The sequence below is a fragment of the Vidua chalybeata genome, chromosome Z, assembly GCF_026979565.1.
Source record: "Vidua chalybeata isolate OUT-0048 chromosome Z, bVidCha1 merged haplotype, whole genome shotgun sequence".
Lineage (NCBI taxonomy): Eukaryota > Metazoa > Chordata > Aves > Passeriformes > Viduidae > Vidua > Vidua chalybeata.
In genome coordinates this window covers 40,996,600-41,019,779 of record NC_071570.1, presented here as the reverse complement: position 1 = coordinate 41,019,779, position 23,180 = coordinate 40,996,600, and the positions used below count along the sequence as shown (strand labels likewise).

Genomic DNA, 23,180 nt, shown 5'->3' with positions numbered 1-23,180 from the left:
TGGTCTGTGTTATTAGCTAGAGCATGCCTTAATCATGCTATATGCTAAGAAGGTTTTTTTTGATAGTCTAGGTACAATGCACAGTGCAGGCTTGGCGGTATGGAATTTCTGCAAGGAGGCTACTATGAACCAGGAAAGCTACAGTACAGGCAGCATGGTTCAGGAAAAGCAGAAAGAAAAATGGGAAATTATATATACACACACACACACACACACACACACACACACATATATATATATATATATATGTATGTATGTATGTATAACATTGTCAGTGCATTTTTTTTTATATTGAAAAATTCTAAAGAGGCTTTTTTTTTCAGTAGGAATAGCTAAGGGTGGTCTGCCTTCTGTAACCTGGTGCTCCTGGATGTTGCCCGTGGTTTGTAGTCTTCTCCAGATCCAAAATCTACTGTGTCGTGATAGTTTGTGAATTCCTGAGGTAATGGAAACTCTTCTGTTGATGAATGAGTCCTGTGTCCAAACACTTTCTCTTGCAGCTCAGCGATGTCGTTTCTGATGTCTGCCATCATCAGCAATAGGAAATCAAATGAACCCGGTGGGCCCTGCAGTCACAAGGCACTGCCATTAATAACAATCCACCTTGCTCTTACAGTTTTCAAAGTGGCTGATAGAATTACTCCTGCAGGGGTTGTTCAGTAAAATTCTGCTTTGTATCAATTTCCAAAAGCTAATGGTCTGTTTTTTAATCACCTTTGATCAGGAAACAATTTTTGAAAGAATCAAATGTTTTTGCAGACAGAGCTTACATTTATAAGATGCTCAGCCCTTTTGTCAGCTAACAATTCCTTTGCTTCATAAGAATGTCTTCAGACCTCATGGGAACAGAGGAGATTAAACTTGGTTTCTTGTCTTCTTGCTTATTAAACTGACATAAATTACATTCTTAGAATGATTGATCAACAAATTCTTTTAAGGCTGCTATTATTTGTCAAGTGTCTTTTCAATATGTAACCTTGCTGCTGTCCATCACTTACTAGATATATTGGTAATTACAATGCAGAGACTATCTGATTTTAGAAAATCATTATTTCTTTTTGGCTGACTTCACACTGTAAAATAAACTGCTAATACTGAGCACACTCTGCCGGGCACACTCTTAAAAATCAACTCCACCAATGAGAAAATAGAACCCGCCAATGAGAATAGAATCATAGAGTGGTTTGGGTTGGAAGGGACCTTAAAGACCATGTAGTCCCAGCACATCTGCCATGGGCAGGGACACTTTTCAATAGACCAGATTGCTCAGAGCCCCATCCTGCTTGGCCTTAAGCTCTTGCAGGGATGGGGCACCCACAGCTTCTCTTGGCAACCTGTGCCAGTGTCTCACCACCCTTACAATAAAGAATATCCTAATATCCTAATATCTAATATCTAATTTAAACCTGCCTTCTTTCAGTTTGAAGCCATTCCTTTGTCCTGTCACTACATGCCCTTGTGAATAGTGCCTCTCCATTTTCCTTGTGGATTCCCTTCAGGTATGCTATTGGGTTACCCTGAAGCCTTCCCTTTTCCAGGCTGAAAAATCCCAACTCTGTCAGCCTTTCCTCATAGCAGAGGTGCTCCAACCCTCTAATCAACTTGGTGGCCTCCTCTGGACTTGCTCAAACAGGTCCATGTCCTTCCTGTGCTGGGTACCCCAGAGATTTTTTAAGCAAGTTTACCTGAAAACAGATCGTCAATATTCATTCCTTCTTCTGAGCTCAAAATGTCTAGTTTCCCAAATCTGAGAGAGGTGAGGGCAGGATTTTAAAAGGTTCCAGGGAGCAAATTCACACTGGGAGCAGAGGTTGAACTGTACTAAGTAGCACCTTGCATAGTTCTGCCTTCTAATGGTGTCTAAGCACCACTGTGAGGCAGAGGTGCACCTACTGCCTTTGGTTGCACACCCAGCAAAGGAAGAGGTTTGTAAGCAAAAACATTTAGATGAAAACAGGTAATTACTTTGTTTCCAACAACATTTTCTGTGTATATAAATTATCTGTTATCTTGGCACAAAATTTTCTTTTCTTTTTCTTTGGCTGACTTGTGGTTAGTGGTCAGCATCACTCTGTGTGGAAATTCCTCCTGTGTGGAATACTTACAGGTATCCCCTTTGGTCCTGGTGCTCCTCGCTCCCCCTGTAATGAATACCACCTCAGTTAGTTTGCTGTGACTAAAGAGAACGAAAAAAGTTTGCTTCTGCAGCTTAACTTACTGTCCCCAGATCAAGAACCATCAGCTGATGCTTGTTTGGAAAAAGAAAAGGAAGTGAAGGAGGAATGCAAGGAAATTGCTGCTGATTCTAGTGGCAGCAGAGTGGGGCATTTCTGATATTTCTCTTGGACAGTAATAAATGAATCAATGAACAGGAAGAATTCACAATGAATAAAAAGGGCTAAAGCATCAATGTTTCTTCATGGAAAAGCCAAAAGAGCTTCAGAGAAAGAAAAGAATTCTGTGTGGCATAGAGCCTAGCAGACTATTTGCAAGACTTTAGGAATGGCAAACACAAAATAACAGAAAGATGACATGAAGCAGTGGGACAACAGGATGCTTTCATCTTAACAAAGGAAATGAGGTAGTAAAAGGGTGTGTCCACAAGTGTGTAGAGTCTCTGTAGCAAGCCTGCACTTCACATGTGCATGTGCCCATTTTATGGAAATTAGTACCTCTCCTCACCTTGCTACCATCTCTCCCTGGGGCACCAGGTGGGCCCTGCAAGAGAAAAGAAAGTATTCACAAGGGTGTGAGAAGTTGTGGAGTAAGGACAATTGTGCAGTGCACAGCAGGAATACTGACCACAGGGCCCCGCCTGCCCTGCTTAATGTGCGATATGTCTGGAGATGGGCCCATTGGTCCCATTGATCCACGAGGGCCTGGCTGTCCAGGAGGTCCAGGTAATCCAGGAGCTCCTTGACTCCCTTTAGGTCCTGGAGCCCCTGAAATCAAAAGCAAAAGTTACCTGCCAGAGAAAGCCTTTATGACACTTCATCAGTGTAAGAAGTGGGGAATGACTTTTTTTAAAAGACCCAGTGGGCTGGTTACTTTAACACACCCAAATACACAACAACACAACCAATTTATCTGCATCTGCATGTCAGCAGCCATCTGAGACAACATTAACCCTTGTCACAGTAGCTACAAGAGATGAAGACCAAACAATTATATCTTGTGTATAACAAGAATTCGAATCTGCCAGGTGCTTAGGGACACAGACTGGGAATGAGGAAAAAAGCACAAATGCCTCATTTTCACACAAAGAAGAACAAATCACATTTAGGAGCATCTCATAAAAAGAGAGCCTCAGAAAACTCATGGGAATTTTGGGTCATGGGCATCTACATGACTGACACAAGCAAGCTCTTTCCAGTGGGGGGCTGCACCTCTCTTTTTACCAGTGCAATAGCCAATGTTAGGAGGCTCTGTTCTTCCATTTTGCTTTTCAGCTTCTGCTGGTTCAGCAGAGCATGTTACTTTTTAGGAAGCACTCAGGCAACAAAACATATGTTTAACTCAAAAGAAACAGTAGGAAATATAAACCAGAAAATCAGGCACCTGAAACAACATTTGCAGACAAAAAAGACCATTAAAATGTCACTAGCTGAAACACTTCATGATTAGAGGGGGAAACACTTCCCTTCATACTGAGGGCACATGAAAAACATAGAGAATAAAAGACAGAGAGTAAAAAGCATTCAGCAGGACTGAATACGCACAGTTAGGATTTTCAAAAGGAGACAACTCAAGTTCAGTGACAACTCCCTGGGATTCTCCCTGGGCGGGGGCAGCAAAGGAGGTGAGCAAGGGTGGTTTTAAGGGTTTTTTTAGGGGTGGTTTTCAGATTTCTACAGTACCTCAGACAGCTCAGTCAAGGGGAAACCCAGTGGATGGGAGACCTGCAGGGTCAGGCCTACCTTGGAGGAATTGCAAAGCAACCCACTCTACCCTTTAGAGTCTGTTGCAGAACCTCTAAACATATTGTCCTTGCACTTCAGATGAACTGAAGACTGAAGATACCCATCCTCCAGGAAAATGAGATAATGACTCAGAAAACAAAGAAAGACTGTAAAAGGGGGTATAAATGGGAAGATGGGGTTCAGTTCAGGAGGGAGTAAATCAGTCCTCATAAAGAATATTTGCCAGTACTCTGTAAGAATCCTTATGAAATCCAGCAAAATGCTTGGATTTATTGCTGACCCAAAATTAGTTCTGCATTCAACAGAATTTGCAAAATTTTGAGTATTGATGGCCACCAGATGTGAGGTGTCTGGATTAAGTTTGGGCTTTAGGATCTCTCTGTTTTTCACATTGTTTCAATCTATAACTTAGCAAAGAAGGTGTGAGTGCAGTTATACTTTTCTTTTCAAATTTCTTTCAATTTAGGATATAACATAAAACCAGCAGATGAATCCTCACAAATCAGGCAAGGAAAAATAAAAGAGTTGGCACAAACTCCTATGAGCTGAAAGCACATTTTTTCCTCTACTACTCACAGTGAGCTAAAGCAATAGGTATTCCTGAAATGAAATGGAGAGTGTTTTAAGACAGGGTTAAAATACAGGAAATGACAACTGAAGCAGGTGAGATATCCCAGGGAGAGGGAGAAATTTAACACATACAGGACAAACGCAGCTTGCATGCCGAGAAACACATGATGTCAGACAGTTAGCAGAGCCTGACATAACATCCATAAAGTTTTTGTGTTTGGTTTTTTCTTTTTCTTTCTTTTTTTTTTTAATTTAGTACAAATGCAAACATATCAATCAAAATATGAAATATATGAAATCATGTGATATTAAATGAAATATAAAATCATGCTATCAGACTGAAGTTTATTTTTTTAGTCCTAAACATTCTTGCACAACAATCCTGCACATTTCCACCCCTCTGGTATTACCTGGAGGGCCTGGTTGGCCAGGCTGGCCTGGGGGGCCAGGGATATATACATTAGAAGCAAGCACTTTTTCACCAGTGATTTGCTTGCTAAGATCAGCAGCATTATTTGGCAGCAAAGCAACCTGCCAAGACAAAAAAAAAAAAAAAAAAAATCTATGTAAGACCTTCATTGTTCAGCCAGAAAAATTACATTCTTATTTAAGCTTTCATTGAACAAACAGCAATTTAAATATTTCAGGAAAATATAATTATTTTATTCATATCCTTGATTGATATAATCAGAAAAACATTCTTATTCTGTGAGTCTGTTCACTTTTCAAGTCACTGTGGAAATACTGCAAGGCAATCCAAGAGAGGACACAGGAAATTCAGGAGAGATACAGCAAAAAGTTCTGAAAAACTTGAGTCTCATTACTGCTTCTCAGGAAACCTGTTCTTCCCTATTTGAAATTTCCACTATTCATTTAAGCCTTTCTCAGGGCAACATTTCGTCAGATATTTTAAGTCCTGAATTGCTGCACAAGCCACTAACTTTCCATAGGTTTTAATGAGAACCCTAAATCCTTTGTAAATCTGGCCCTAAAAGTAACCACACTGTTTAACCCATCAGATGTCTGGATCTGCTCTGCACAGAGACACAAAGATAAAGTAACTGAGAATGCAAGCAGGATTGCACACTACAGTTTAAACAGTCATTATCCATTACCTGTTTAGTTATCCATGAAACATTCATCTATCCAGTTGAATATATTTAATATGTAACATATTTAGAAATATTCTGCAAATGTTTAATCTCTTAAGAGGCAGCTGAAGGATGCCTGGAGGAGCTAGGAGGCTTGTGTGCAGTAAGGAAAGAAGTTTATTAGCGGTAAGTGGCTGCATGTAGACTTAGGTAATTTGCACTGCCAAACTGAACTGGAAAACTATTTCAGCAATAGCACTGCAGACCTATCCCTGGGTGAGCTTTGTTGCTTTTTTGAATGAATTTGGCTCATTGGATAATTTGATGCTGAATTTTGCAACATTTGCCTGCGAGAGCTGCATTGAATTATATAGATGATGACTCCTGCTATTTGACAAAGCTTTTCATCAGCTATCCGGAATTCTCTGAGCTGGGCTGTTCTTAAGCCTCCTACCTGTTTCTGTAATTATTTGACTTACATTCTTCTGCCATTACTGGAAACCTAATGTTTGTAATGCAAAGGGAAAAAACACAGTGTTATGCACCTGCAGTACCTACTTGAACTGGGAAAATTTCCTTTGGCAAACAAGTTATTGCTTAAGGATTACAACTTAAAGGCAGACTGTTCTGCTTTTAGTTTGGAGTTGAATGCACAGGACATTTCTGAAGAAAAAAAAATGTCAGGAAAAAAAGTTGAAAATGCTGATATAATTCTTGGTGGCATTTCTGAAACACCAGTTTGATTTTGGAACTAAAAATGTGATGACAGGAACACAAGGATTTATCAGCCATTTGTGAGTTAGGTTTTGCAGAGAACTGCAGTTCCAAAGAGCAGATGACTGCGCTATAGGCACATTAAGAATCAAAGTATCATGGTGTTTGTCTAACAAGAATTTGGTAGATTCACTCCACCCCTGCAGAAATCAGTGGCTGGATGACATCATATTGTCACAGAAGTCCCACAGGGTGTTTCTTATATTCTCACTCCTATGAATTTGCTTTTCACACAGAAAATGGGGATTCAGCACACCTATAGCTCTGGGGTAAGCTGTCATCTCTGCTTTTTCAAAGGAAAACATGTGCTTTGTTTACCAGTGACCTTGCATCTTTCTTAGCCAACTTCCCAGCCAGTGCAGCACAGACCAAACTGTGGGCTGCTGAACTGTGGGCTACTCTGTGGGACACAACACCCTACTCCTGGAGCTGAAGAAAAAAATTCAGTAGCTAGGGGCTCTCACAGCCCCACTGGCCAGCGATCAGCATGGCAAGATCTACTGGCTGGCTCTGGTCAGCAAAGCTTTGTTTCCTAGAGGTGTGTCCTGTCCAGACCAGGTTCCTGGCTGGATACAAAGCAAAGGCTTGCAAGGACCATGGTGCAAAACTTCCACTACATGACACAAATCAATCAAGAACTCTGCGGTTCCAATGCTGCCAAGATAAAGCAGTGACAAAAGTCAAATCCTGTGGCTACCTGAGAGTATTATATTTTTAAAGAAGTTTTTTTGAGAATATTTTCAGTGTCACCAGTGACTGCTTCTCCTTAGGGGTGGCCACAGTTGAGTGGCAGATTAATTGAAGTCATCTTTTTAGCTTGCATGTAAATATCTCATTCTAGGGATCTACAGCTATATCAGTTGATAAATAGATGTCACTTAGTACATAGAACCGGCCATGAATACTCTTCAGGTTATACTGCAAATGGTCAGACTGGAGTAAAAAGGTGCACTTAGTGGCAAAGACTCATCATGAAGTGGATTTGGAAGTGTATTCTCTTCTGATGCTTATTTACTTTTTCCTGCCAGCCAGGCGTTGTAACAACTGACTAAGAAAAGAAATCATAGTGAAAGCATCTATGCATGCTTCCCCACTGATTCAGCTGGACTTGAAGTACACACTAGGAGTGCCAAAACACCCAGGCTCTGGTCTAGCTCATTGCTCTTTGATATCTTCTGGCCAGAAAATGGTTGTTGCGTGCATTGGGCAAAACCATGTGTTTCTGTTGTTGACTCACATTCTCTTAGCTATTGGATATACTCACTGGCCTAATCTCTGTTTTACCTTTTAACTGAACCAGGATCCTAGTCCAGGGTAACCTTGGGTTTCTCCATCTACAGCTCCAAATCCTAATGGCCCTTGGAAAATAATGTTTTGGTTATTTTTCCCATTTGCATACAAATATTAGCAAGGTTAAATTCTAAAGAAAGACTTCTAAAGAAACAAGTCTTCTATGTGCTGTTTTGCTTGCTGCATTTGGAGTTTTGCATAGTTTCTAGGAGGTCTGTGGTTTAGAAAATTGGACAGTTATGTCAGGAGTGATGTGGAACATGGCTTTCTAATTAAGATGTTTAAACATATCTGTGCAACAGGATCAAGCTTATTCGTTTTTTTTTTCTTCTTTTAATTGTTGGCTGTGTGTCAGCATGCCAGATATATTTTCCCCAGTTTTTCAGCTTTCCACTTTTCTTTCTTTCATCAAGGCCTCAGATCAACCTAGGACTGCTCACAGACCTCTAGTCTATCAGGATATTGCATCTCATTGCATGGCAGGCTTTTCTGCTAACCACAATTTTGAATAACGTTCATAAAATCTGAAAGCCTTAACCACAAGACTGAAGACTCATTTCATAAACCATCTCCCGGGCAGACAGAAATGAACTTTTCTATGCAAAACAGAACAGCTTTGACCACAACTATTGAAAGATGTCCTCCCCAGGAGGACTTGGCCATGGGAAGTGGCTTGTGAAGCATCAGGATTGATGTCTCCCTGGGCAGAGAAGCACCATGGGGCTAGGTCTCCATTCAGCATAGACAAAAACTCTCCTTTCTGTGGGGTAACAGTTGCTGAGGGTATTGGTGTCCTGGCTTGTAAAATAAGCATATATTCTATTTGCCATCCGTTGGGCAGTTTTCTTATCTCTTCCAAGAACAATGTCTCCCTGCGGGGAGATATCTTCTGTTAATGGGACATTGAATGGCTCACTGCGTGACTGAGAGAGTTACATCATCCCATCGTGAGATGCTCCACCCAGAGGGAGGAGCCAAGCCAATTCCTACCTGCATAAAATCAGCATTTCTTGGGACATCAACTCAGCCTCTTCACTGGATTCCCAGAGGAAGACCAGGCCCATCTACTCTGTCACCAGACCTTCAGAGAAAACTACACCCTTCTACTATATCATCGCTTCAGCAGCATTTCTTCTGCCACTCCAGGGGGAGCAGCCACCATTTAACTGGACTATCACCAACACCCTGAGTCCTCAGGGTGTCAGGTTTCTGACTCTATCAGTAGTTTTTTTTGTACTAATTACATGTTTTTAAATTTCGTTTTTTCCTAGTAAAGAACTGTTATTCCCATTCCCATATCTTTGCCTGAAAGCCTTTTTATTTTGAAAGTGTGGTAATTTGGAGGGAGGGGGTTTACCTTTTCCATTTCATGGGAGGCCCTTGCCTTCCTTCACAGACTCCTGTCTTTTCAAACCAAGACAATTGGGAACCTTCTCTTTCAGCTCCTTCTTTGTGGAGCTCAACCCTGTGGGCTCCCTCTGAAGATGCCAAGTCGATCAAATCCCACTAGGGGCATATGGGGGGAAAAATTAAGTTAGGGACTATGACAGGATTTAGCTATGAAGTAAGAGTGAGCTGCTTAATTTGTCCACAGTTACTGTACAAATGCCCACAGTGACAGGTATCAATGGTCTGAGTTTTCCTGGAATGAGTTTTGAACACTAGCATCTAACAGCAGAAGTTAGACACAAAAAACTGCCATTAATTTCATCAATCAGTTATTGAGCAAACAATGTGGCCAACAATGTGACCCATAGATCCTTCCCTGGAAGTCAGTGTGAGCCTGCTCAGCATCATGGAAAACAGCTGGAGAAACAGCCACTCAAAGGCATGGATCCTTTTTTAACCTCTGTGCTACCATTTTTTTGAAAAACAGAATTTCCATCACATATGAAATTCTGTCACTTCCATGTTTGTGTTCATACTGATTCAGAAGGAATACAAGATGTTTTGAGATTTTGGAGATAAAGAGTACCTCCAACCTCAGTGAATTTCACTTTAATGAGGAAGATTTCTTTCTCCCTAATACTAAATGAGTAACATCAAATACAATGAGTGAATACACCAAATCATGATTTGACAAATGGAAAGAAATTAATTGAGTACCCTAGGAGAACTAATTACAGCCTGTCAGCATGATCTGGTGAGAATGTTCCTACAGAGAGCTTCAGTTTGAGAGAACTTTAGTGTTCAAAGGAGATGTCACCAGAAAAGGCATTACACCTGCATCCCTGCATATGGCTCTCCAAATCTGAGGCTGTGTCTTTGCATCATCTCACTACTACTCTTTTCATTATTGCACTACTAAAATGCTAAAGAAAGCTACATATGTGAGCAATTAAAGCTCAGGAAAAGTTTCTAAATGCATTATTCTCTACTAGCAGGGGAATAGATGAGGGAAAAAATAAAAATGTTTGTGACTGAGGGTTTTTCTTTTTTAGCGGGTAAGTTGTATTTAAAGCTAGTGATATATTTGTTTACCGCCACACCTATTTGGCAAGAATCCTGTACCAGTACACTATTAATGAAAAATCATGTTCCCACATCTAGGATATGTCTTGCGTGTGATTACTCTAGAGGTGGACCGTGTCCAAAATTCTGTGCATTCAGACTGAATGAAAAGCTCAGGCCAGCACAGATTGCCAAGAAACCTGGGCTAAGCCGGGGATGGGTGTTTGTCAGACTCTGTTACCACAAGCTTGGTAACACAGGTCTATGAACTTGGGGAGCAATCTGCTTACAAATTGGACAGGGGCATAAGGGAGAGATATCATTTCTACATGATTTTAAAATATATTGCCCTTCTCTTTCTATGTACAAGAACCACATGTCAGTGACAGCTCCAAACACAGAAATTAACCTCAGTTGTTGTAAAACATGCAGGTCTGGTAAAGACATGAGTGATCAGTGTTCATACCTTTTGCTTCAGCTGTAAAACTGTCTGCTTTATTTGATGTAATTCCTTACAAGAGGCACAACATGTCCCCGGTTTCGCCACATTTTCAGATTTCTCAGGAAGCCCAGCTGAAAGAAAGCAGTTTCCACTATATATGTAAAGATCCAAAAGAAAGAAATTCATAAAGTGATAGCAAAAGCAACTTGAAGTTTGTTATATTTCCCCAGACTGTGAAAAGAGAAGGGAATCCTGCCATTATTAATTATTTGACCCTGAATTTCTGTGTAAGGCTGAGAAACTTTGCAGGAACAGCTCTGAGCACAATTTTAAAGCAGCTGTTTCCAGTTAACAGTCCCCAGAGAATTCATTTGTTTAATACCTGGAAAAGTTCACACCCCTTCTTTTATCTTTTTGTTTAGGGTAGACTAACCCCATAGATCTGAACTGACTTACAGTCCCCTGAAGAGCAAATTTTCATATGCTATAAATTACAGTAAAATCCCTCAGAATATGCTTATTTTGCTCATTTTGCAGAAACTGCTCTTTATCATCATGGGTTATTCTGCATGTGATGGAATCAGCCTGAGCAGAGATGGGGATAGAGATTAATGACAGGGATTTAAATCCACACAAGAAGAAGGGTCACATCTGTTGATACTATGCATTCTTTTCAAGAATCCATTAAATTATTCAAACTGTGAGAGATATTGCAAATGTTATTTTTGTCCTTTTCCCAGTACCATACACAGTCAAGCAGTTCTGCATTGCAAGCAAACAAGCATTGTTGTAACAGATGTTTGCTTAAAGACAAATCTGGTTTCCAAACCACAGAGTGACACATACTGGCAAACTCTAGGTGAGTTTTCACTTCAACATTGCTGAGAAATATCAGGTCTATTGAGGCTTTGCACATGATATGTAGCCTTGTATGATGTTACCTGGGAGGGTTGCTGAGTGTGCTTGAACACTGACCTTTCAGAGCATATCCCACAATGGAAAAACTCTGCAGGTGCTCCTCTTAAAGCCAGGGAATCTTCAAAGTCTTTCAAAAGGATCAACTGCATCGTGCTGAGTTACTGTGTTGCACTTGTCTCTTGGACACACCCTTAAATGCCCTTCGTCTTCTCGAAAATATGTGTTGATTTTGAGACATCTGCATTTTTTAAAATGAACCCTGAAGATTCTAATACTAAAAATATTACGTGCTACTTGACTTTAAATATTTGCAGGGTCCAGTACAGAAGATTGCAACTATCTGATGGTTGTCTACGGACCACCTATGCACATATTTAGGAAAGTATATTTATTCCATTGGCTATAATGACATACTGATTTTAGAAGACAAAAACTAATCTCCTTATTTGCTAATCAGTTAGGAGAGAGATGTAAGGGCAAGATGCTGGAATAACCAGGAACATTAAGACAGCTATTAGTACTGAACTGATTGGAAAATTGGGGCCTGTTTTTTTTCCCCAGTCACGAACTGCCTGTTCCCATGGCTGCACTCCAACAGCCTTATTATATTACATATATTATTTGACATTTTTATGGCAGCAAGCACACTGCTGTTTGACCTTCCCAGCTCTTTCCTCAGCACAGGTTTGGTACCTGATCAGCTTTCTGTGCAGTGTTCAGATGGCTCCAAGTTTTAAGTCCAGATGGCACTACTTGGTGTTCTCCAATGCACTCTACACAGCACAGAATAGAATTTCACCAAATTTCAGCTATGCTGGATGCAAGGCTACTTAGCGACAAGATCTCCCAGAGGAACTCCAGCATTTTTGTGAAGGTACCAGAATACACAGTATATGCTGCTTTCCTTCTTCTCTCCTATATTCCTAATGCTAATCATTTTTTGCCTTTGATTCCCTCCAAAACCTCTTTGACCATAAACCTTTCCCTTGTAGATGAAATAATCTGCACCATACAGGGCATTTTTTTTCCTTAAGAGGGAATTGATGTGCTGTAATGAAGACACCACTTTACATTTCTGTAAAATAAATTTGCTCTTGACCACAAGTCAGTTATTGCAGAGTTCTTCCTCCCTCTCCAATTTTTCATCTTCCTTTAGAAGACCCCATTGTCTTGACATGTCCATTTTTGGACCTGTGTAGGAGTTACAGAGGGATGTAAATGGAGCCATTAGAAAAAAAATCCACTTTTTAAAATTTCTTTTTCAAAGACCAATGAAGTCTGGATTTTGTACTAGTCTCAGCAAAAAAATTTCTTGTAATAGCTATCTCACCAAATGAGTTCTATCATTGTGTTAGGAAATGTTGCTGAAAGCAGCACACAGTCATATGGAGAAATTGCCAGAGCCTCTGCTATTGGAAACCTAATGCAATCCCACCACAATCTGTGGAATTTTATGCAGATTAAGAAGCGGTGAATTTGGCTTTGTGTTTCATTATAAAACCCACTTTATCCTCCTGAAGGATGTGACACATGGGGCTGACAAGTACAGATAAAACATGGCTGTAACAATCCATGGAGATGAATGCTGGGGGGATCAACTAATGTTTGGGAGATGTCATACCACTGAGATTTCTGCAAAGCCAGCTGGATTGACTTGTTGGAGGAAGAAGTCCAAGATCCTTGTACGAGCAAGCATGAGCTGTGTCTCAGGAGGGAGGTGGAATCCCCCTAACTCATACCAGACAGAGGTGATGATTTGCCCAGGGAAGGAGTCATCCATCAAACATTCGCTCTACCTCTATCCAACCCTGTATCAGGACCAAACTGCGAGTAAAGTCAGAATAAAGTATGGATAAAGCCAGAAGTCACCTAGGACAGGCCAGCAGAGGCAAAAGACCATTAGATGAAACCACCCATGCATGGTGCAGAAACCGAAGTCACCTATCAGGGTCAGCTGGGCCGGCACTGAGCAAGGCACTTATATAACTTGTTCCCATTGCACAGACCTACACAAGGAAACGGAAATTATTTTGAAGAAGGCTTAAAACAACCTTATTTTATAAAGGTTCTCAGAACACAAAGTCTAGCTTACATGTGATGGGAGTCCTTTAATCTTGGTGAGATGCTGGTGAGCCCTGTGGCGCCTATTGCTAAGAGATCTGCTTGTGGGAGTGCTGTGTTTTCTTTGTGTATGGGCTCAGAGGCTATGCCTTGCTGATGCTGGAAGAGGAGGAGATGCTGGCAGGGGAGAGCTCTGCAGGAGCTCTTTTGAGGGCGGTCTTCACAGGGAGGCTCTTGAGCTGATCATCTGTGTTGTATTATCTGGGCACAGCCTGCTGAGATGGTTTCATCTGCTACTTCTGCATGGGTAGCTGTATTGTCTCCATCAAACAGGACTGTAGATGCCAGAAAAAATGCTCCCTCTTCTCACATCCACTAACCAACCCAAAGCTCTCTGTCAAGATACTTACAGAGCCAAAAAAAAGTGACCACCTTACAGCCACTTACAGAGCCAAAAAAGCGTCTGAATTGCATCCTTCAGGCATGGAACGATGAGAATCGTGGTGTGTCTCCCGGAAAACATGCTCCCTCGTTAGAAATGGAGATGCGTAACGTGTTTTTCGCTCTCACACTAAATTTTAAAATATAATGTGAACGTTCCGGCTGCGATGAAAAGCGAATGATGTGTTTATTAGGCAGCTGCTCTGGCACGGATGCGGCGCAGGGCTGGGGCTGGCCGCGGGGTGGAGCGTCGCTACAGCTGGTTCCTTACACATCCCTACCGCTAGGAATGACTTATGGACACAGCTCCTCGTTTTCACCAGAGTCTGAAAATTCGTAACGTTTATGTGGAGTACAGCAGGGTAACTGACCAGAAGGCATCCTTCTTTACTTCACACAGCTGTTTTGGGAGATATCTGGAGAGACGGTGGGTATTTCATTCCTGATTATCTGCTGGAACTGACATTTTTATATACCGTGTACATTCAGTGTAAAAATGGTGGCTTTCAAACAGCAGAATCATTTCCATAGCCATGAATATTTTGAATGGTTGGTTATCCTGAATGCTTTGGACTTTGCTGTATAAAGAAATTTGAACTACACAGAGGAATATTTTTAAAAAACTGTTTGTAGAGGGACTATCGAGGTTATTTATCACATACACGCACACACACTCTGATAAGGAAAAAGAAATTAAAACTACAAGGAACCACTAAAGTTAATGGAGTGGCTCCAGTTACACACTTTCAGATGAAAATCAAAATTATAAATTGCTGTGGCCATCCAGTGGGATTTGGATCACACTGTGGTACCACATTCAAGCATTAATTGATGAACCTGTGGTAAGTAACCTTTCATCAAAAGTTGTTTGGGTTTTTTCTCAGACCACTGTTCTCTTCCTCCTTTCTTTTTAAATTTTCATATCAGTGTTTATTCTGTAGTATTCTAAGTGCTGTAATTTAATAACTGTGATGAGATCAAAACCTTTAAATTAATTTGTACACAGCACATGTATACACTTTCAACCAATAGTGAGATGCAAGAACAAGCCCTTACATTTACTCCTTTCCCCTTACATTTCATTTTCAAAAAAAAAAAAAAGAAAAAAAAAAAAAGAAAAAAAAAGAAAAAAGAAAAAAAAGACCCCAGCCACAGGACACACAGTTTGACATAGTTGCAGGTCAGCAGCATTTGGTCTTGGTCAATTTAGTTTAGAAATTGATTTAAGCGAGGCTTGGAAAATGTGTTGGACCCCCAAGCACATATTTTTTGAGCCTCTAAGGGCCAGTGCGTACTAGCCATCCAACCCAGGGCCATTTGCTAATCTCAGATGTGAGTGTGTAAATATGAATTAAAGTTACTGAAACTATTTAATTAACAGGTGAAATCAGTGAAAAATTTTAAGGCTCTTCATCTGGTAAGACTTTTTCCTATGTCTCCTTAGATCTGGACCATTAAAAAGTTATAATCCAGGCTGGTATTGGAGCAAACTATGGCTTCTAGCAACTGGGTCCAGCAGGAATGCTCTAACTGAATCTGTAGTGGTAAATTTCATAATTCAGCCATTCTTCCTCCCTAGGAGAAGATGTCTTCCACATTGTCCAGTGTACTTGTGCAATGGAGGAGAGAGTGTAGCAGAGCTGCTCCACAGGTGCTCAGGTGCCCAGCAAACTGCCCAGATACCCCAGGAGCATCAGCTACATCCCAGCTTTGGACCTCCAGCTCCAAATGTAGCACTGGGAGCAGTTCCTCTTCATGACAGATAAACCCTTTAGGCATCCATTTGTCCCAGGACATTTAATCTGCACTAAAACCTGCCTTTATCTCCTTTGGTGCATGTCCTGCCATCCTCCTCCCGGATGTAGCCTTCATGACATTCGCACCTGTAGCTGCCCACGGTGTTGACACAGATCTGAGAGCACAGAGTCCCGTTGCTTGTGGCACACTCATCGATATCTGGAGAGAAGCAGAAATTAAAAATGTCCTGTAGCTGCAGGTTTCAGACCTCCAACACAATAAAAGACTTCCTTTAGAGGTAAAAAGAGATTTTGTGATTAAACGAACAAGTAATTGGAGCACTGCAATTGAAGCTGGAGTCTTTGGTCTGGAGCTCTGGGCAAGCTGCACTATTATTATTACTAACACACTTGGCATTTTATCAATGAATATTGTTTGAAAGTCTCCTTGCATTGAAAATCTCACAAGGAAAGCTTAATCCTGCAAACCTTGGCTCCCTGGCATGGCAAACCATGCAGGGCTGGGCAGGAATAGCCACAGCAGGACCACATGTAAACTATATACTGGCCATCTGAATCAAACTCCAAGGATTAGTTTTAGTAATTAGGCCTGGTGATAATGCTTCAGTATTCAGCATACATGGCTCACAACCAGCAGAAGGAATTAAAGGAAAAATTACATCAGCGCAACACTTCAAAGTGTTTGGGTGTGCAAGTCTTGTTGTAGGTAATACCTCCTAATAATTTCAGGGACATCTAGATCTCTTAATTTGAAACACAGTTAACCCCCACATTTCTTCCGTAATAATATTGAGAATAAGAAAGGTTTCAGATCCAAACTGACTCCTAAAAGACTCAAGAGAGCAGGGTAAATCATTAACCAGGGAGCCACTCAACATACTCATCTACCCACCCAGGCAGTAAGGCTTCTCTCTGTTCCTGTGCCTCTCCCGATCATAGCGGTATCCAGGATAGCAAGTGCATAAGACTCTCCCAAAATTATCTGTGCACTGCTGTTCACAGGGAGCTTCGGCACAGACATCGTAGTCTAAGGGAGAGATAAACATGGTTAGGAAAAATACTAAAGTCAGTAGATGGATGATACTTGCAAACATTTCACCTCTCTGCTAATTAATACAAAGTTGAGTTACATTGTTTTTAAGGACTGAAGGAACCTAGATATAAAACATTCATGAGACATAAGCAAAGAAGTATATTAAAATTGTAATTGCTATTCACAGCTTTACAGTAGTTAGACTATTTCTTAAAGCTGTATTTTAAGCAAGGGTCCCTTTTGCATTTGGCAGATTTTAGGAGTTCTTTTCACAGAAATATTAAATTGCCTAAAACATTCTTTTAGTTTTCTTCAACAGATTTTTCAGTCTGATAGCAACATTTCCTATGCAGAACACTGTGAAAAACCATGAGGTTTACTGCCAAAGCCAGGCAGAAAATATACCACAAGGGAAAGTTAATTACATCACATGCTAATTATTCAAAGCCAGATATAACCCTCCTAGCAAACAGTGCATTGTTACAAACCCATCATCTCTCTTAATAGCTGCAGTGTGCAGATTGGGGTATGTCATTGAAATCCCAAAAGACTGAATTCCCTGTTTCAAACCCAAAGGAAGGAAAATCTGTTTCTATTTTTACTGCTGTATAGCAGCAGAAATGAAGCCTCGGGGATGGGCACCAGAGCACAGTGGGGTTTGACCCACATCCCTGTCCTATCAGGGGTTGGATGTGACCTGGGGCTGGATGTGACCTGGCATGGTGCTGGTGGCAGGGCTGGGGGCGAAGGACAGCTCCTAGCTATGGGTGTGAAGGTTTTGCAGCACCATTGGAAACATCTGCCAGGAGACACCAGGACCTCAAGTGTCATCTGGTCTCAAAACCAGCTTGGGCACAGTGTGCCCAAGATCAGATTTTACACCAAAGCAAGTGGCAGTTTCTGTGACCATTTCAGAGAACATCACTCTGCAGAGAGCATCCAGGTGGCTGTGACAATACAGTGAGTGGGCACTGGGGGCCACAGCAGAAATATCTCATCCATGCTCCAGACCAAACCTGTCCAAACAACATCTAAGTGGTTCAAGCAAGTTCCCAGCAAAGCACTGTGTTTCAATACATATAATTAAAAGTCATTATTGACTCACCCTAATGACTAGCAGATACCCCTGGGTATGATGATTGCTCCAAACAATTAAAATAAGCTAAGAGATGGTAAAGCAAATGAAAACACATTTTCTGTACTAAGTATATAGACCACATGCCTAGCACTGTGATTGAAAGTGACAACATGCCAAAATACAGAAAAGCACAAAATGAGACTTAATAAGATGCTGTATCTCACACCAGAACTCCTTAGAAAAAAAAATGTACTATTGTAATAGACATACTACTGTAATAGTGACAAGCATTCTGTTTGTCACCTCCTGAATAGCAGGCATCCTTTCTTTCCTTCTTGCTTCACAACTTGAAGTCTGCCCACAGTGCTGTGGTGGTGAATGGCAATGCTAGGACCCCCTGCAGTAACCAGTGATGAACAGTGCAGAGCCATGAAACAAAAGCATAACTCTTGCATTCAAACTGTTCAGTCTAGGGGTTGTTTGGGCTCTTTAGGTGATGCTGGGTGGTAAACTCCTGTTACATTTGGCGCTACTAAATAGTGCCAAATTTAAAGCGTTGCTGGTATTTTTCCTAGGCATAGTTGCAGTCTTTGTTTTCCACTGAAACAAAATCAGAGTGAGAACAGGATGGTATGTCCAGCATGGAGGTGAACGTGCTGCTCCTTACCCAGTGTACCCACTGAGGTGTGGGACTTGGCCTGTGCCATGTTCAGCTATTCAGAGCAGAGGTAAAACAAGCTCTGGCCTCCATGTGCTTTCATGAATAGATGTGCCCTAACAAAATCAGAAAAAACAATGCTGGAAGGGGTCATCTCCCATCACAAGCAGGAGTAACTGCATAAACATCTCCTGGTTTTCGTTTTCCTTAAGAGATGGATATGGCTTGCCTAGCAGTCTAGTCCCAAGATGAAATATCCTTGCAGACAGAAAGCTTTTTACTCATATCTAATCCAAACTCCCCTTCCATTCACTTAGGCCCATTATTTTTTCCCTCTTCTCCTCTGCCATAAAGAACAGTTTACCTTCCCCCTTGCAGCAAGTTTTCACATACCTAAAAACTTTTATCATGTCTCCCCTCAACCTCCTTTTTTTCTAGACTAAACAATGCCAGTTCTTTTTATCCATTTGTCGCCAAATTTAATGTAACCAGTCTTTGAACATATCCACTTCAGCACAGCTCCATCAAGTCCATTGCCTCATTTACTTTCACACAAAGCTGTGGAAGGGTCCAGGAAGGACAAATATCACTGCTGGTGGTCCCACACAGTCAACCCAGATCACATAATGGCTGTAGGCAGGTCTCAGGTCCCAGAGCTGTATCCCCAGGGCTTTGGTCCCAGGTAACATGACTTCCCTAGAAACAGTTCACACAGCTGAGATGAAACTAGGCAAAAGCTGCTGCACCACCTGTGTGTGCTCTGCAGAACTGGAGGTGAACTTTCCCTCCTGTGTTCAAACCCCTTTTTTGCCAGCCTAAGAAATGTGGTTTGAGGATGAATCAAAACCATACAATGAGGATCAGGCTGTTCCAGACTTTAGGAAAATACAAAAGTCAAAGCAGAATAACAAATGTTTCTGAATAAGTTTCAATGAACTCAGAAATGACAATATAGCATGGAAAGTTGTACCAAGGAAATTTTTGAAACAACATTAGTAAGGAAAGAGCAGGTCTGACTATAGTTGACCTGTAAGAGAATATTTTACTCTGAATTCTTCCACAGCCAACTCAGGAAACAAACCAGCAGTAGGAAGGGTGGTCTCCAAAATAAACTGCTTCATACTGCATCTGTCCCTTCTTCACTCTATGACACCATGAGACAGGACCCAAGACTGGATTTGGCTGGAGCAGTGAGTCCCCAGAGCAAAGAAAAAAGAGATCACACAGGAGAAAAAGGCAAGGAGCTGTTTTTTAATCCACTTTGCTGAACAGGTGGAGCAGGAAGAGATGCTACAGAAAGAATCAGACATGGAAGTAACTCCACTCAGTGTTTCCTGAGGATCATTGCTTCCCGGTCCTGCAGCTGAAAGCCACAGTGAGAAGGTGAGTACAAAACAGATGAAATGCAGAAATTGGAGGCATAGACTCATACTATACTACATTGATTTCTGTTCCTTTTCAAGGGCAGATGAAAAATAACAGGATGAAAACCAGTAAGGGACGTGGACAAAGCTACAAACCTTTGGGAAAGAATCTGTTTAAGGAACAGCTGTCCCAGAAGGATATTGGTGTGTTCCCCAGGCAGCTATAAAAGGCTGGAAAAGGGAGGATCTATACCTCTGTCAACCCTCCTCCCTGCAGCCACTGCTAAATCATAGAGAAGATGGGGCTGGAACTACTTCTCACAGTTTCAATGTGCCAGTACTGGATTAAAAGGTGCAGATGTGCTCTAATAAACTCACATCTGTAATGCATTTATGTGTCTCTTTGGAGATATGGATTTCATACAGCTACTCTGTCAAGATTATGCCAAAACAATGTGTGAGGAGCCAAGTGATGTCTTGTAACAGAGTGAAATGAATACTTCAGTGAATCATGTTTCTTGTCCCTACACCAAGGGCCTGAGATTGTCTTGAATGTTATAGTAACTGCTGTAGTCTCTGAAGTTCCAGGCAAAATACAGATAAAGCTGAAAAGGGGGAATGGAGAAACAAAGGGAGAGAAGCCACAGCCAGCAGAGAATTGAATTAGGGGCAGAAACTCTCAGCATACTGAAATGCAGTTAAAAGACAGGATTAGACAAAGTCAGTCGGCTGTGCTTTCATAATCACCTAACATTTTGGGAGATGAGAATTAGAAGCCAAAGTAATAAATTGCCATGGCTCTCATTTTATTTTTGCTCCTATTAATTTTCTTGCTGTATCCATTATATTCAGTGAGTAGCCAGTACATTAACATCTTAAATCCATAGGAAAGCTGGAGGCCAGACTGTAGAGTCCTGGCTTCCTTCCACCCTAAAAGGATTCAGGAATTCTGCCTCCAATACACACAATGCCTCTTCCAAGTGTCCATCTCACACTGGAGCTGTCACCCATATTACACACACTGAGACAAAGCTCACAGGACAACCATGGGATGAGGACCTATGTGTGAGCACCAATTTCACCCAAGCCCTACACAGCTCCTCCAGGCACAGGGTCATCATGAGCTGTTTCCCCTCTTTTTTTCTCCCTGTCCCTATCCCCATCAATCCACCAATTGTTTTAGTGTTTCTAGGCAGCAGCAAAGAAGACACAAATTAAAAACAACAAGAGCAACAAACCCACAACAAACCCACAAGGATTAGAGTTTGGGTTGTAATCCCTTTAGGCTAGACACTGCAACTCAAAACCAGCTGATTCTCCAGTATGTTGATTTGTCACTTTTTTCCCAAAACATCACAGTCACAAACTAGGAAAATTCTCAGACCAAATCAAGGCTTTCCATATATCATCAATTAGAAGAATATGTTGTCATAGATCAACTTTTTAACTTGTTGTAAAAAAAAAAAGTTTATTGGCATGTTGTCTCTGGACATTTGCTCCTGCCTGGCAGTTCCTGTGGTCCAACAAATTCAGAGCCAGTTTCATCCAAATCAGATCCATTTTTACTACTGCACACTGAACTATTCTGATTAAATCTGCATCTTACTTGGCCCCTGGTGACTAGGAAGCCATGCCCATGGGAAATTAAAGGCAGGACTAACTCACCTACTCACCATCTTCCTGTGCGCTGACAAGTCAGCTGTACCAGCTCCGAGGGAAAAAAGGGGAAAGCCATCTTCCATGAAAGATGCACAGAGTGCTCCCAGCTACCTAGCCAATGGCAGAACATATTCTTCTGTCTGCAGGGCAGCAGGTCATGGCACAAGATCTGTGCAGCCATGTGTACTTAGGGGAGGATCAAGGCATGGCATGCTAAGCAGCACTTTTGGAAGTTGTTGATCTTTTTATTTTCCAAACAATTTCTGGGAAACAGCTCCTCTCCACAGTGAATGAAATATGGTGAAGCCTGTGCTTTTGTCAGATTGCTCTTCCAAACAGACAATGTGGAGAAGACGGCAGATGGGGAAAGACAAGTGCATGGGGACATGACGTGTAAGAACAGTGAAATCACATACCTTCAGGGATGCACTGTCCAAGAACAAACTTATAACCCTTACAGCATTTTTTCCTGAAAAACAATAAAATAAATAAATGAATAAATAAATGTATTCTCTATAGATTGGTGCTGCCTTTAGAAACAGCCATAAGTGGATTGTGGATGTGATGAACCAAACAAGATGAAGATCCTGAGCAACTGGAGTTCAGCATTACAGAACACAACAAGGAAATGCACCACCTGGCCCAGGAAGAATTTCACATGGCAGCAAGTCCAGCCACCTCAGGAGCCTGAGGCAGAGTACCCCCCCCACTGACCCACCCAACATCCCAAGTAATTTCCAAAAATCCTGCCCTCTTGTGTTGTCTGGATGTTGTCTGGACAGCTCAGTGCTGTCCAAGTACACAACTCAGGTCATCATTTTCATGGTACAGTGAAGGCTGTTCTCAAATATCTGTCACTACATTGTAAACCAGCAGGAAGGGGTAAGTCTCAGTGAGGAGCACACAGAGGATAAATGTTATCAGTAATTTCTTGTCTTCTAATAAACCTGGAGGAGGTAAACTCAATATATTGGGTATTTCAACTGGAGTAAGGGAGAGTATCTTATATAGTCTGAGGTAAAACTGTGGTGTAGAATCAATAGGATCAGACACTTTTCATGTGTCTAAGATATGAACAAAGTCTGAATGCTGAGAAATTAATGTTTCTGGCACACTGGCCTGTAATGACATTTAGGTATCCACCTAAACCTGCTGGTTTTCTCTCTAGGCAGAAAACCACATTAAGTCACCCAGGCTTCCATTCAGCCCTCAGGAGCCTTTACAAATGGCTGTGTGCGTAATCATCCTGAGAGTCTCTTACTGCAAGGGCCTGGTGACTTTCTAAGGGTCTCATGTTGGTGACTACCTGCTGAAAAAGAAAAAAAAACCTGCTGTTCAGTGCATTATTACATCAAGTATACATGAATCTGAGGGGAAAAAAAATTGTATTTTACAAATTCATAGTTTTTTCATGCTTTGAGGACATACTGAAGTATCTCCCAAATAGGGAAACCATCCATTCTGTCTTTTCCTTTGATTCAATAACTAATGCAGAGGAGTGCTAAAGCCATGTCCGTCAGTGACACAACATTCCCCTGGACAACATGCAGCCATCACAAATCATCATTATGTTGAATTTAAATTTCTATCAGTTGCAACTGATGGCTTAAAATAAACAATGCATTTCTCCAAACAATGTAAAAACAAACTTTGGCTCCATATTTTACCCTCTT

At 41.3% G+C, this 23,180-nt stretch overlaps 1 protein-coding gene across 1 annotated transcript in view; it reads right to left on the bottom strand.

Moving 5' to 3' along the window:
* Positions 1–248: 248 nt before the first annotated feature.
* CCBE1 (collagen and calcium binding EGF domains 1) overlaps positions 249–23,180 on the bottom strand; it is a 92,830-nt gene continuing 69,898 nt past the window's right edge. The window contains exons 3-11 of the mRNA XM_053932054.1: positions 21,924–21,976; positions 16,608–16,742; positions 15,777–15,914; positions 10,563–10,669; positions 4,901–5,021; positions 2,803–2,942; positions 2,683–2,718; positions 2,106–2,141; positions 249–566 (exon numbers count right to left, since the gene is read on the bottom strand). Coding sequence (XP_053788029.1) covers positions 333–566; positions 2,106–2,141; positions 2,683–2,718; positions 2,803–2,942; positions 4,901–5,021; positions 10,563–10,669; positions 15,777–15,914; positions 16,608–16,742; positions 21,924–21,976 — 1,000 coding nt within the window. The 3' untranslated portion in view covers positions 249–332. The remainder of the gene's footprint in view (positions 567–2,105; positions 2,142–2,682; positions 2,719–2,802; positions 2,943–4,900; positions 5,022–10,562; positions 10,670–15,776; positions 15,915–16,607; positions 16,743–21,923; positions 21,977–23,180) is intronic.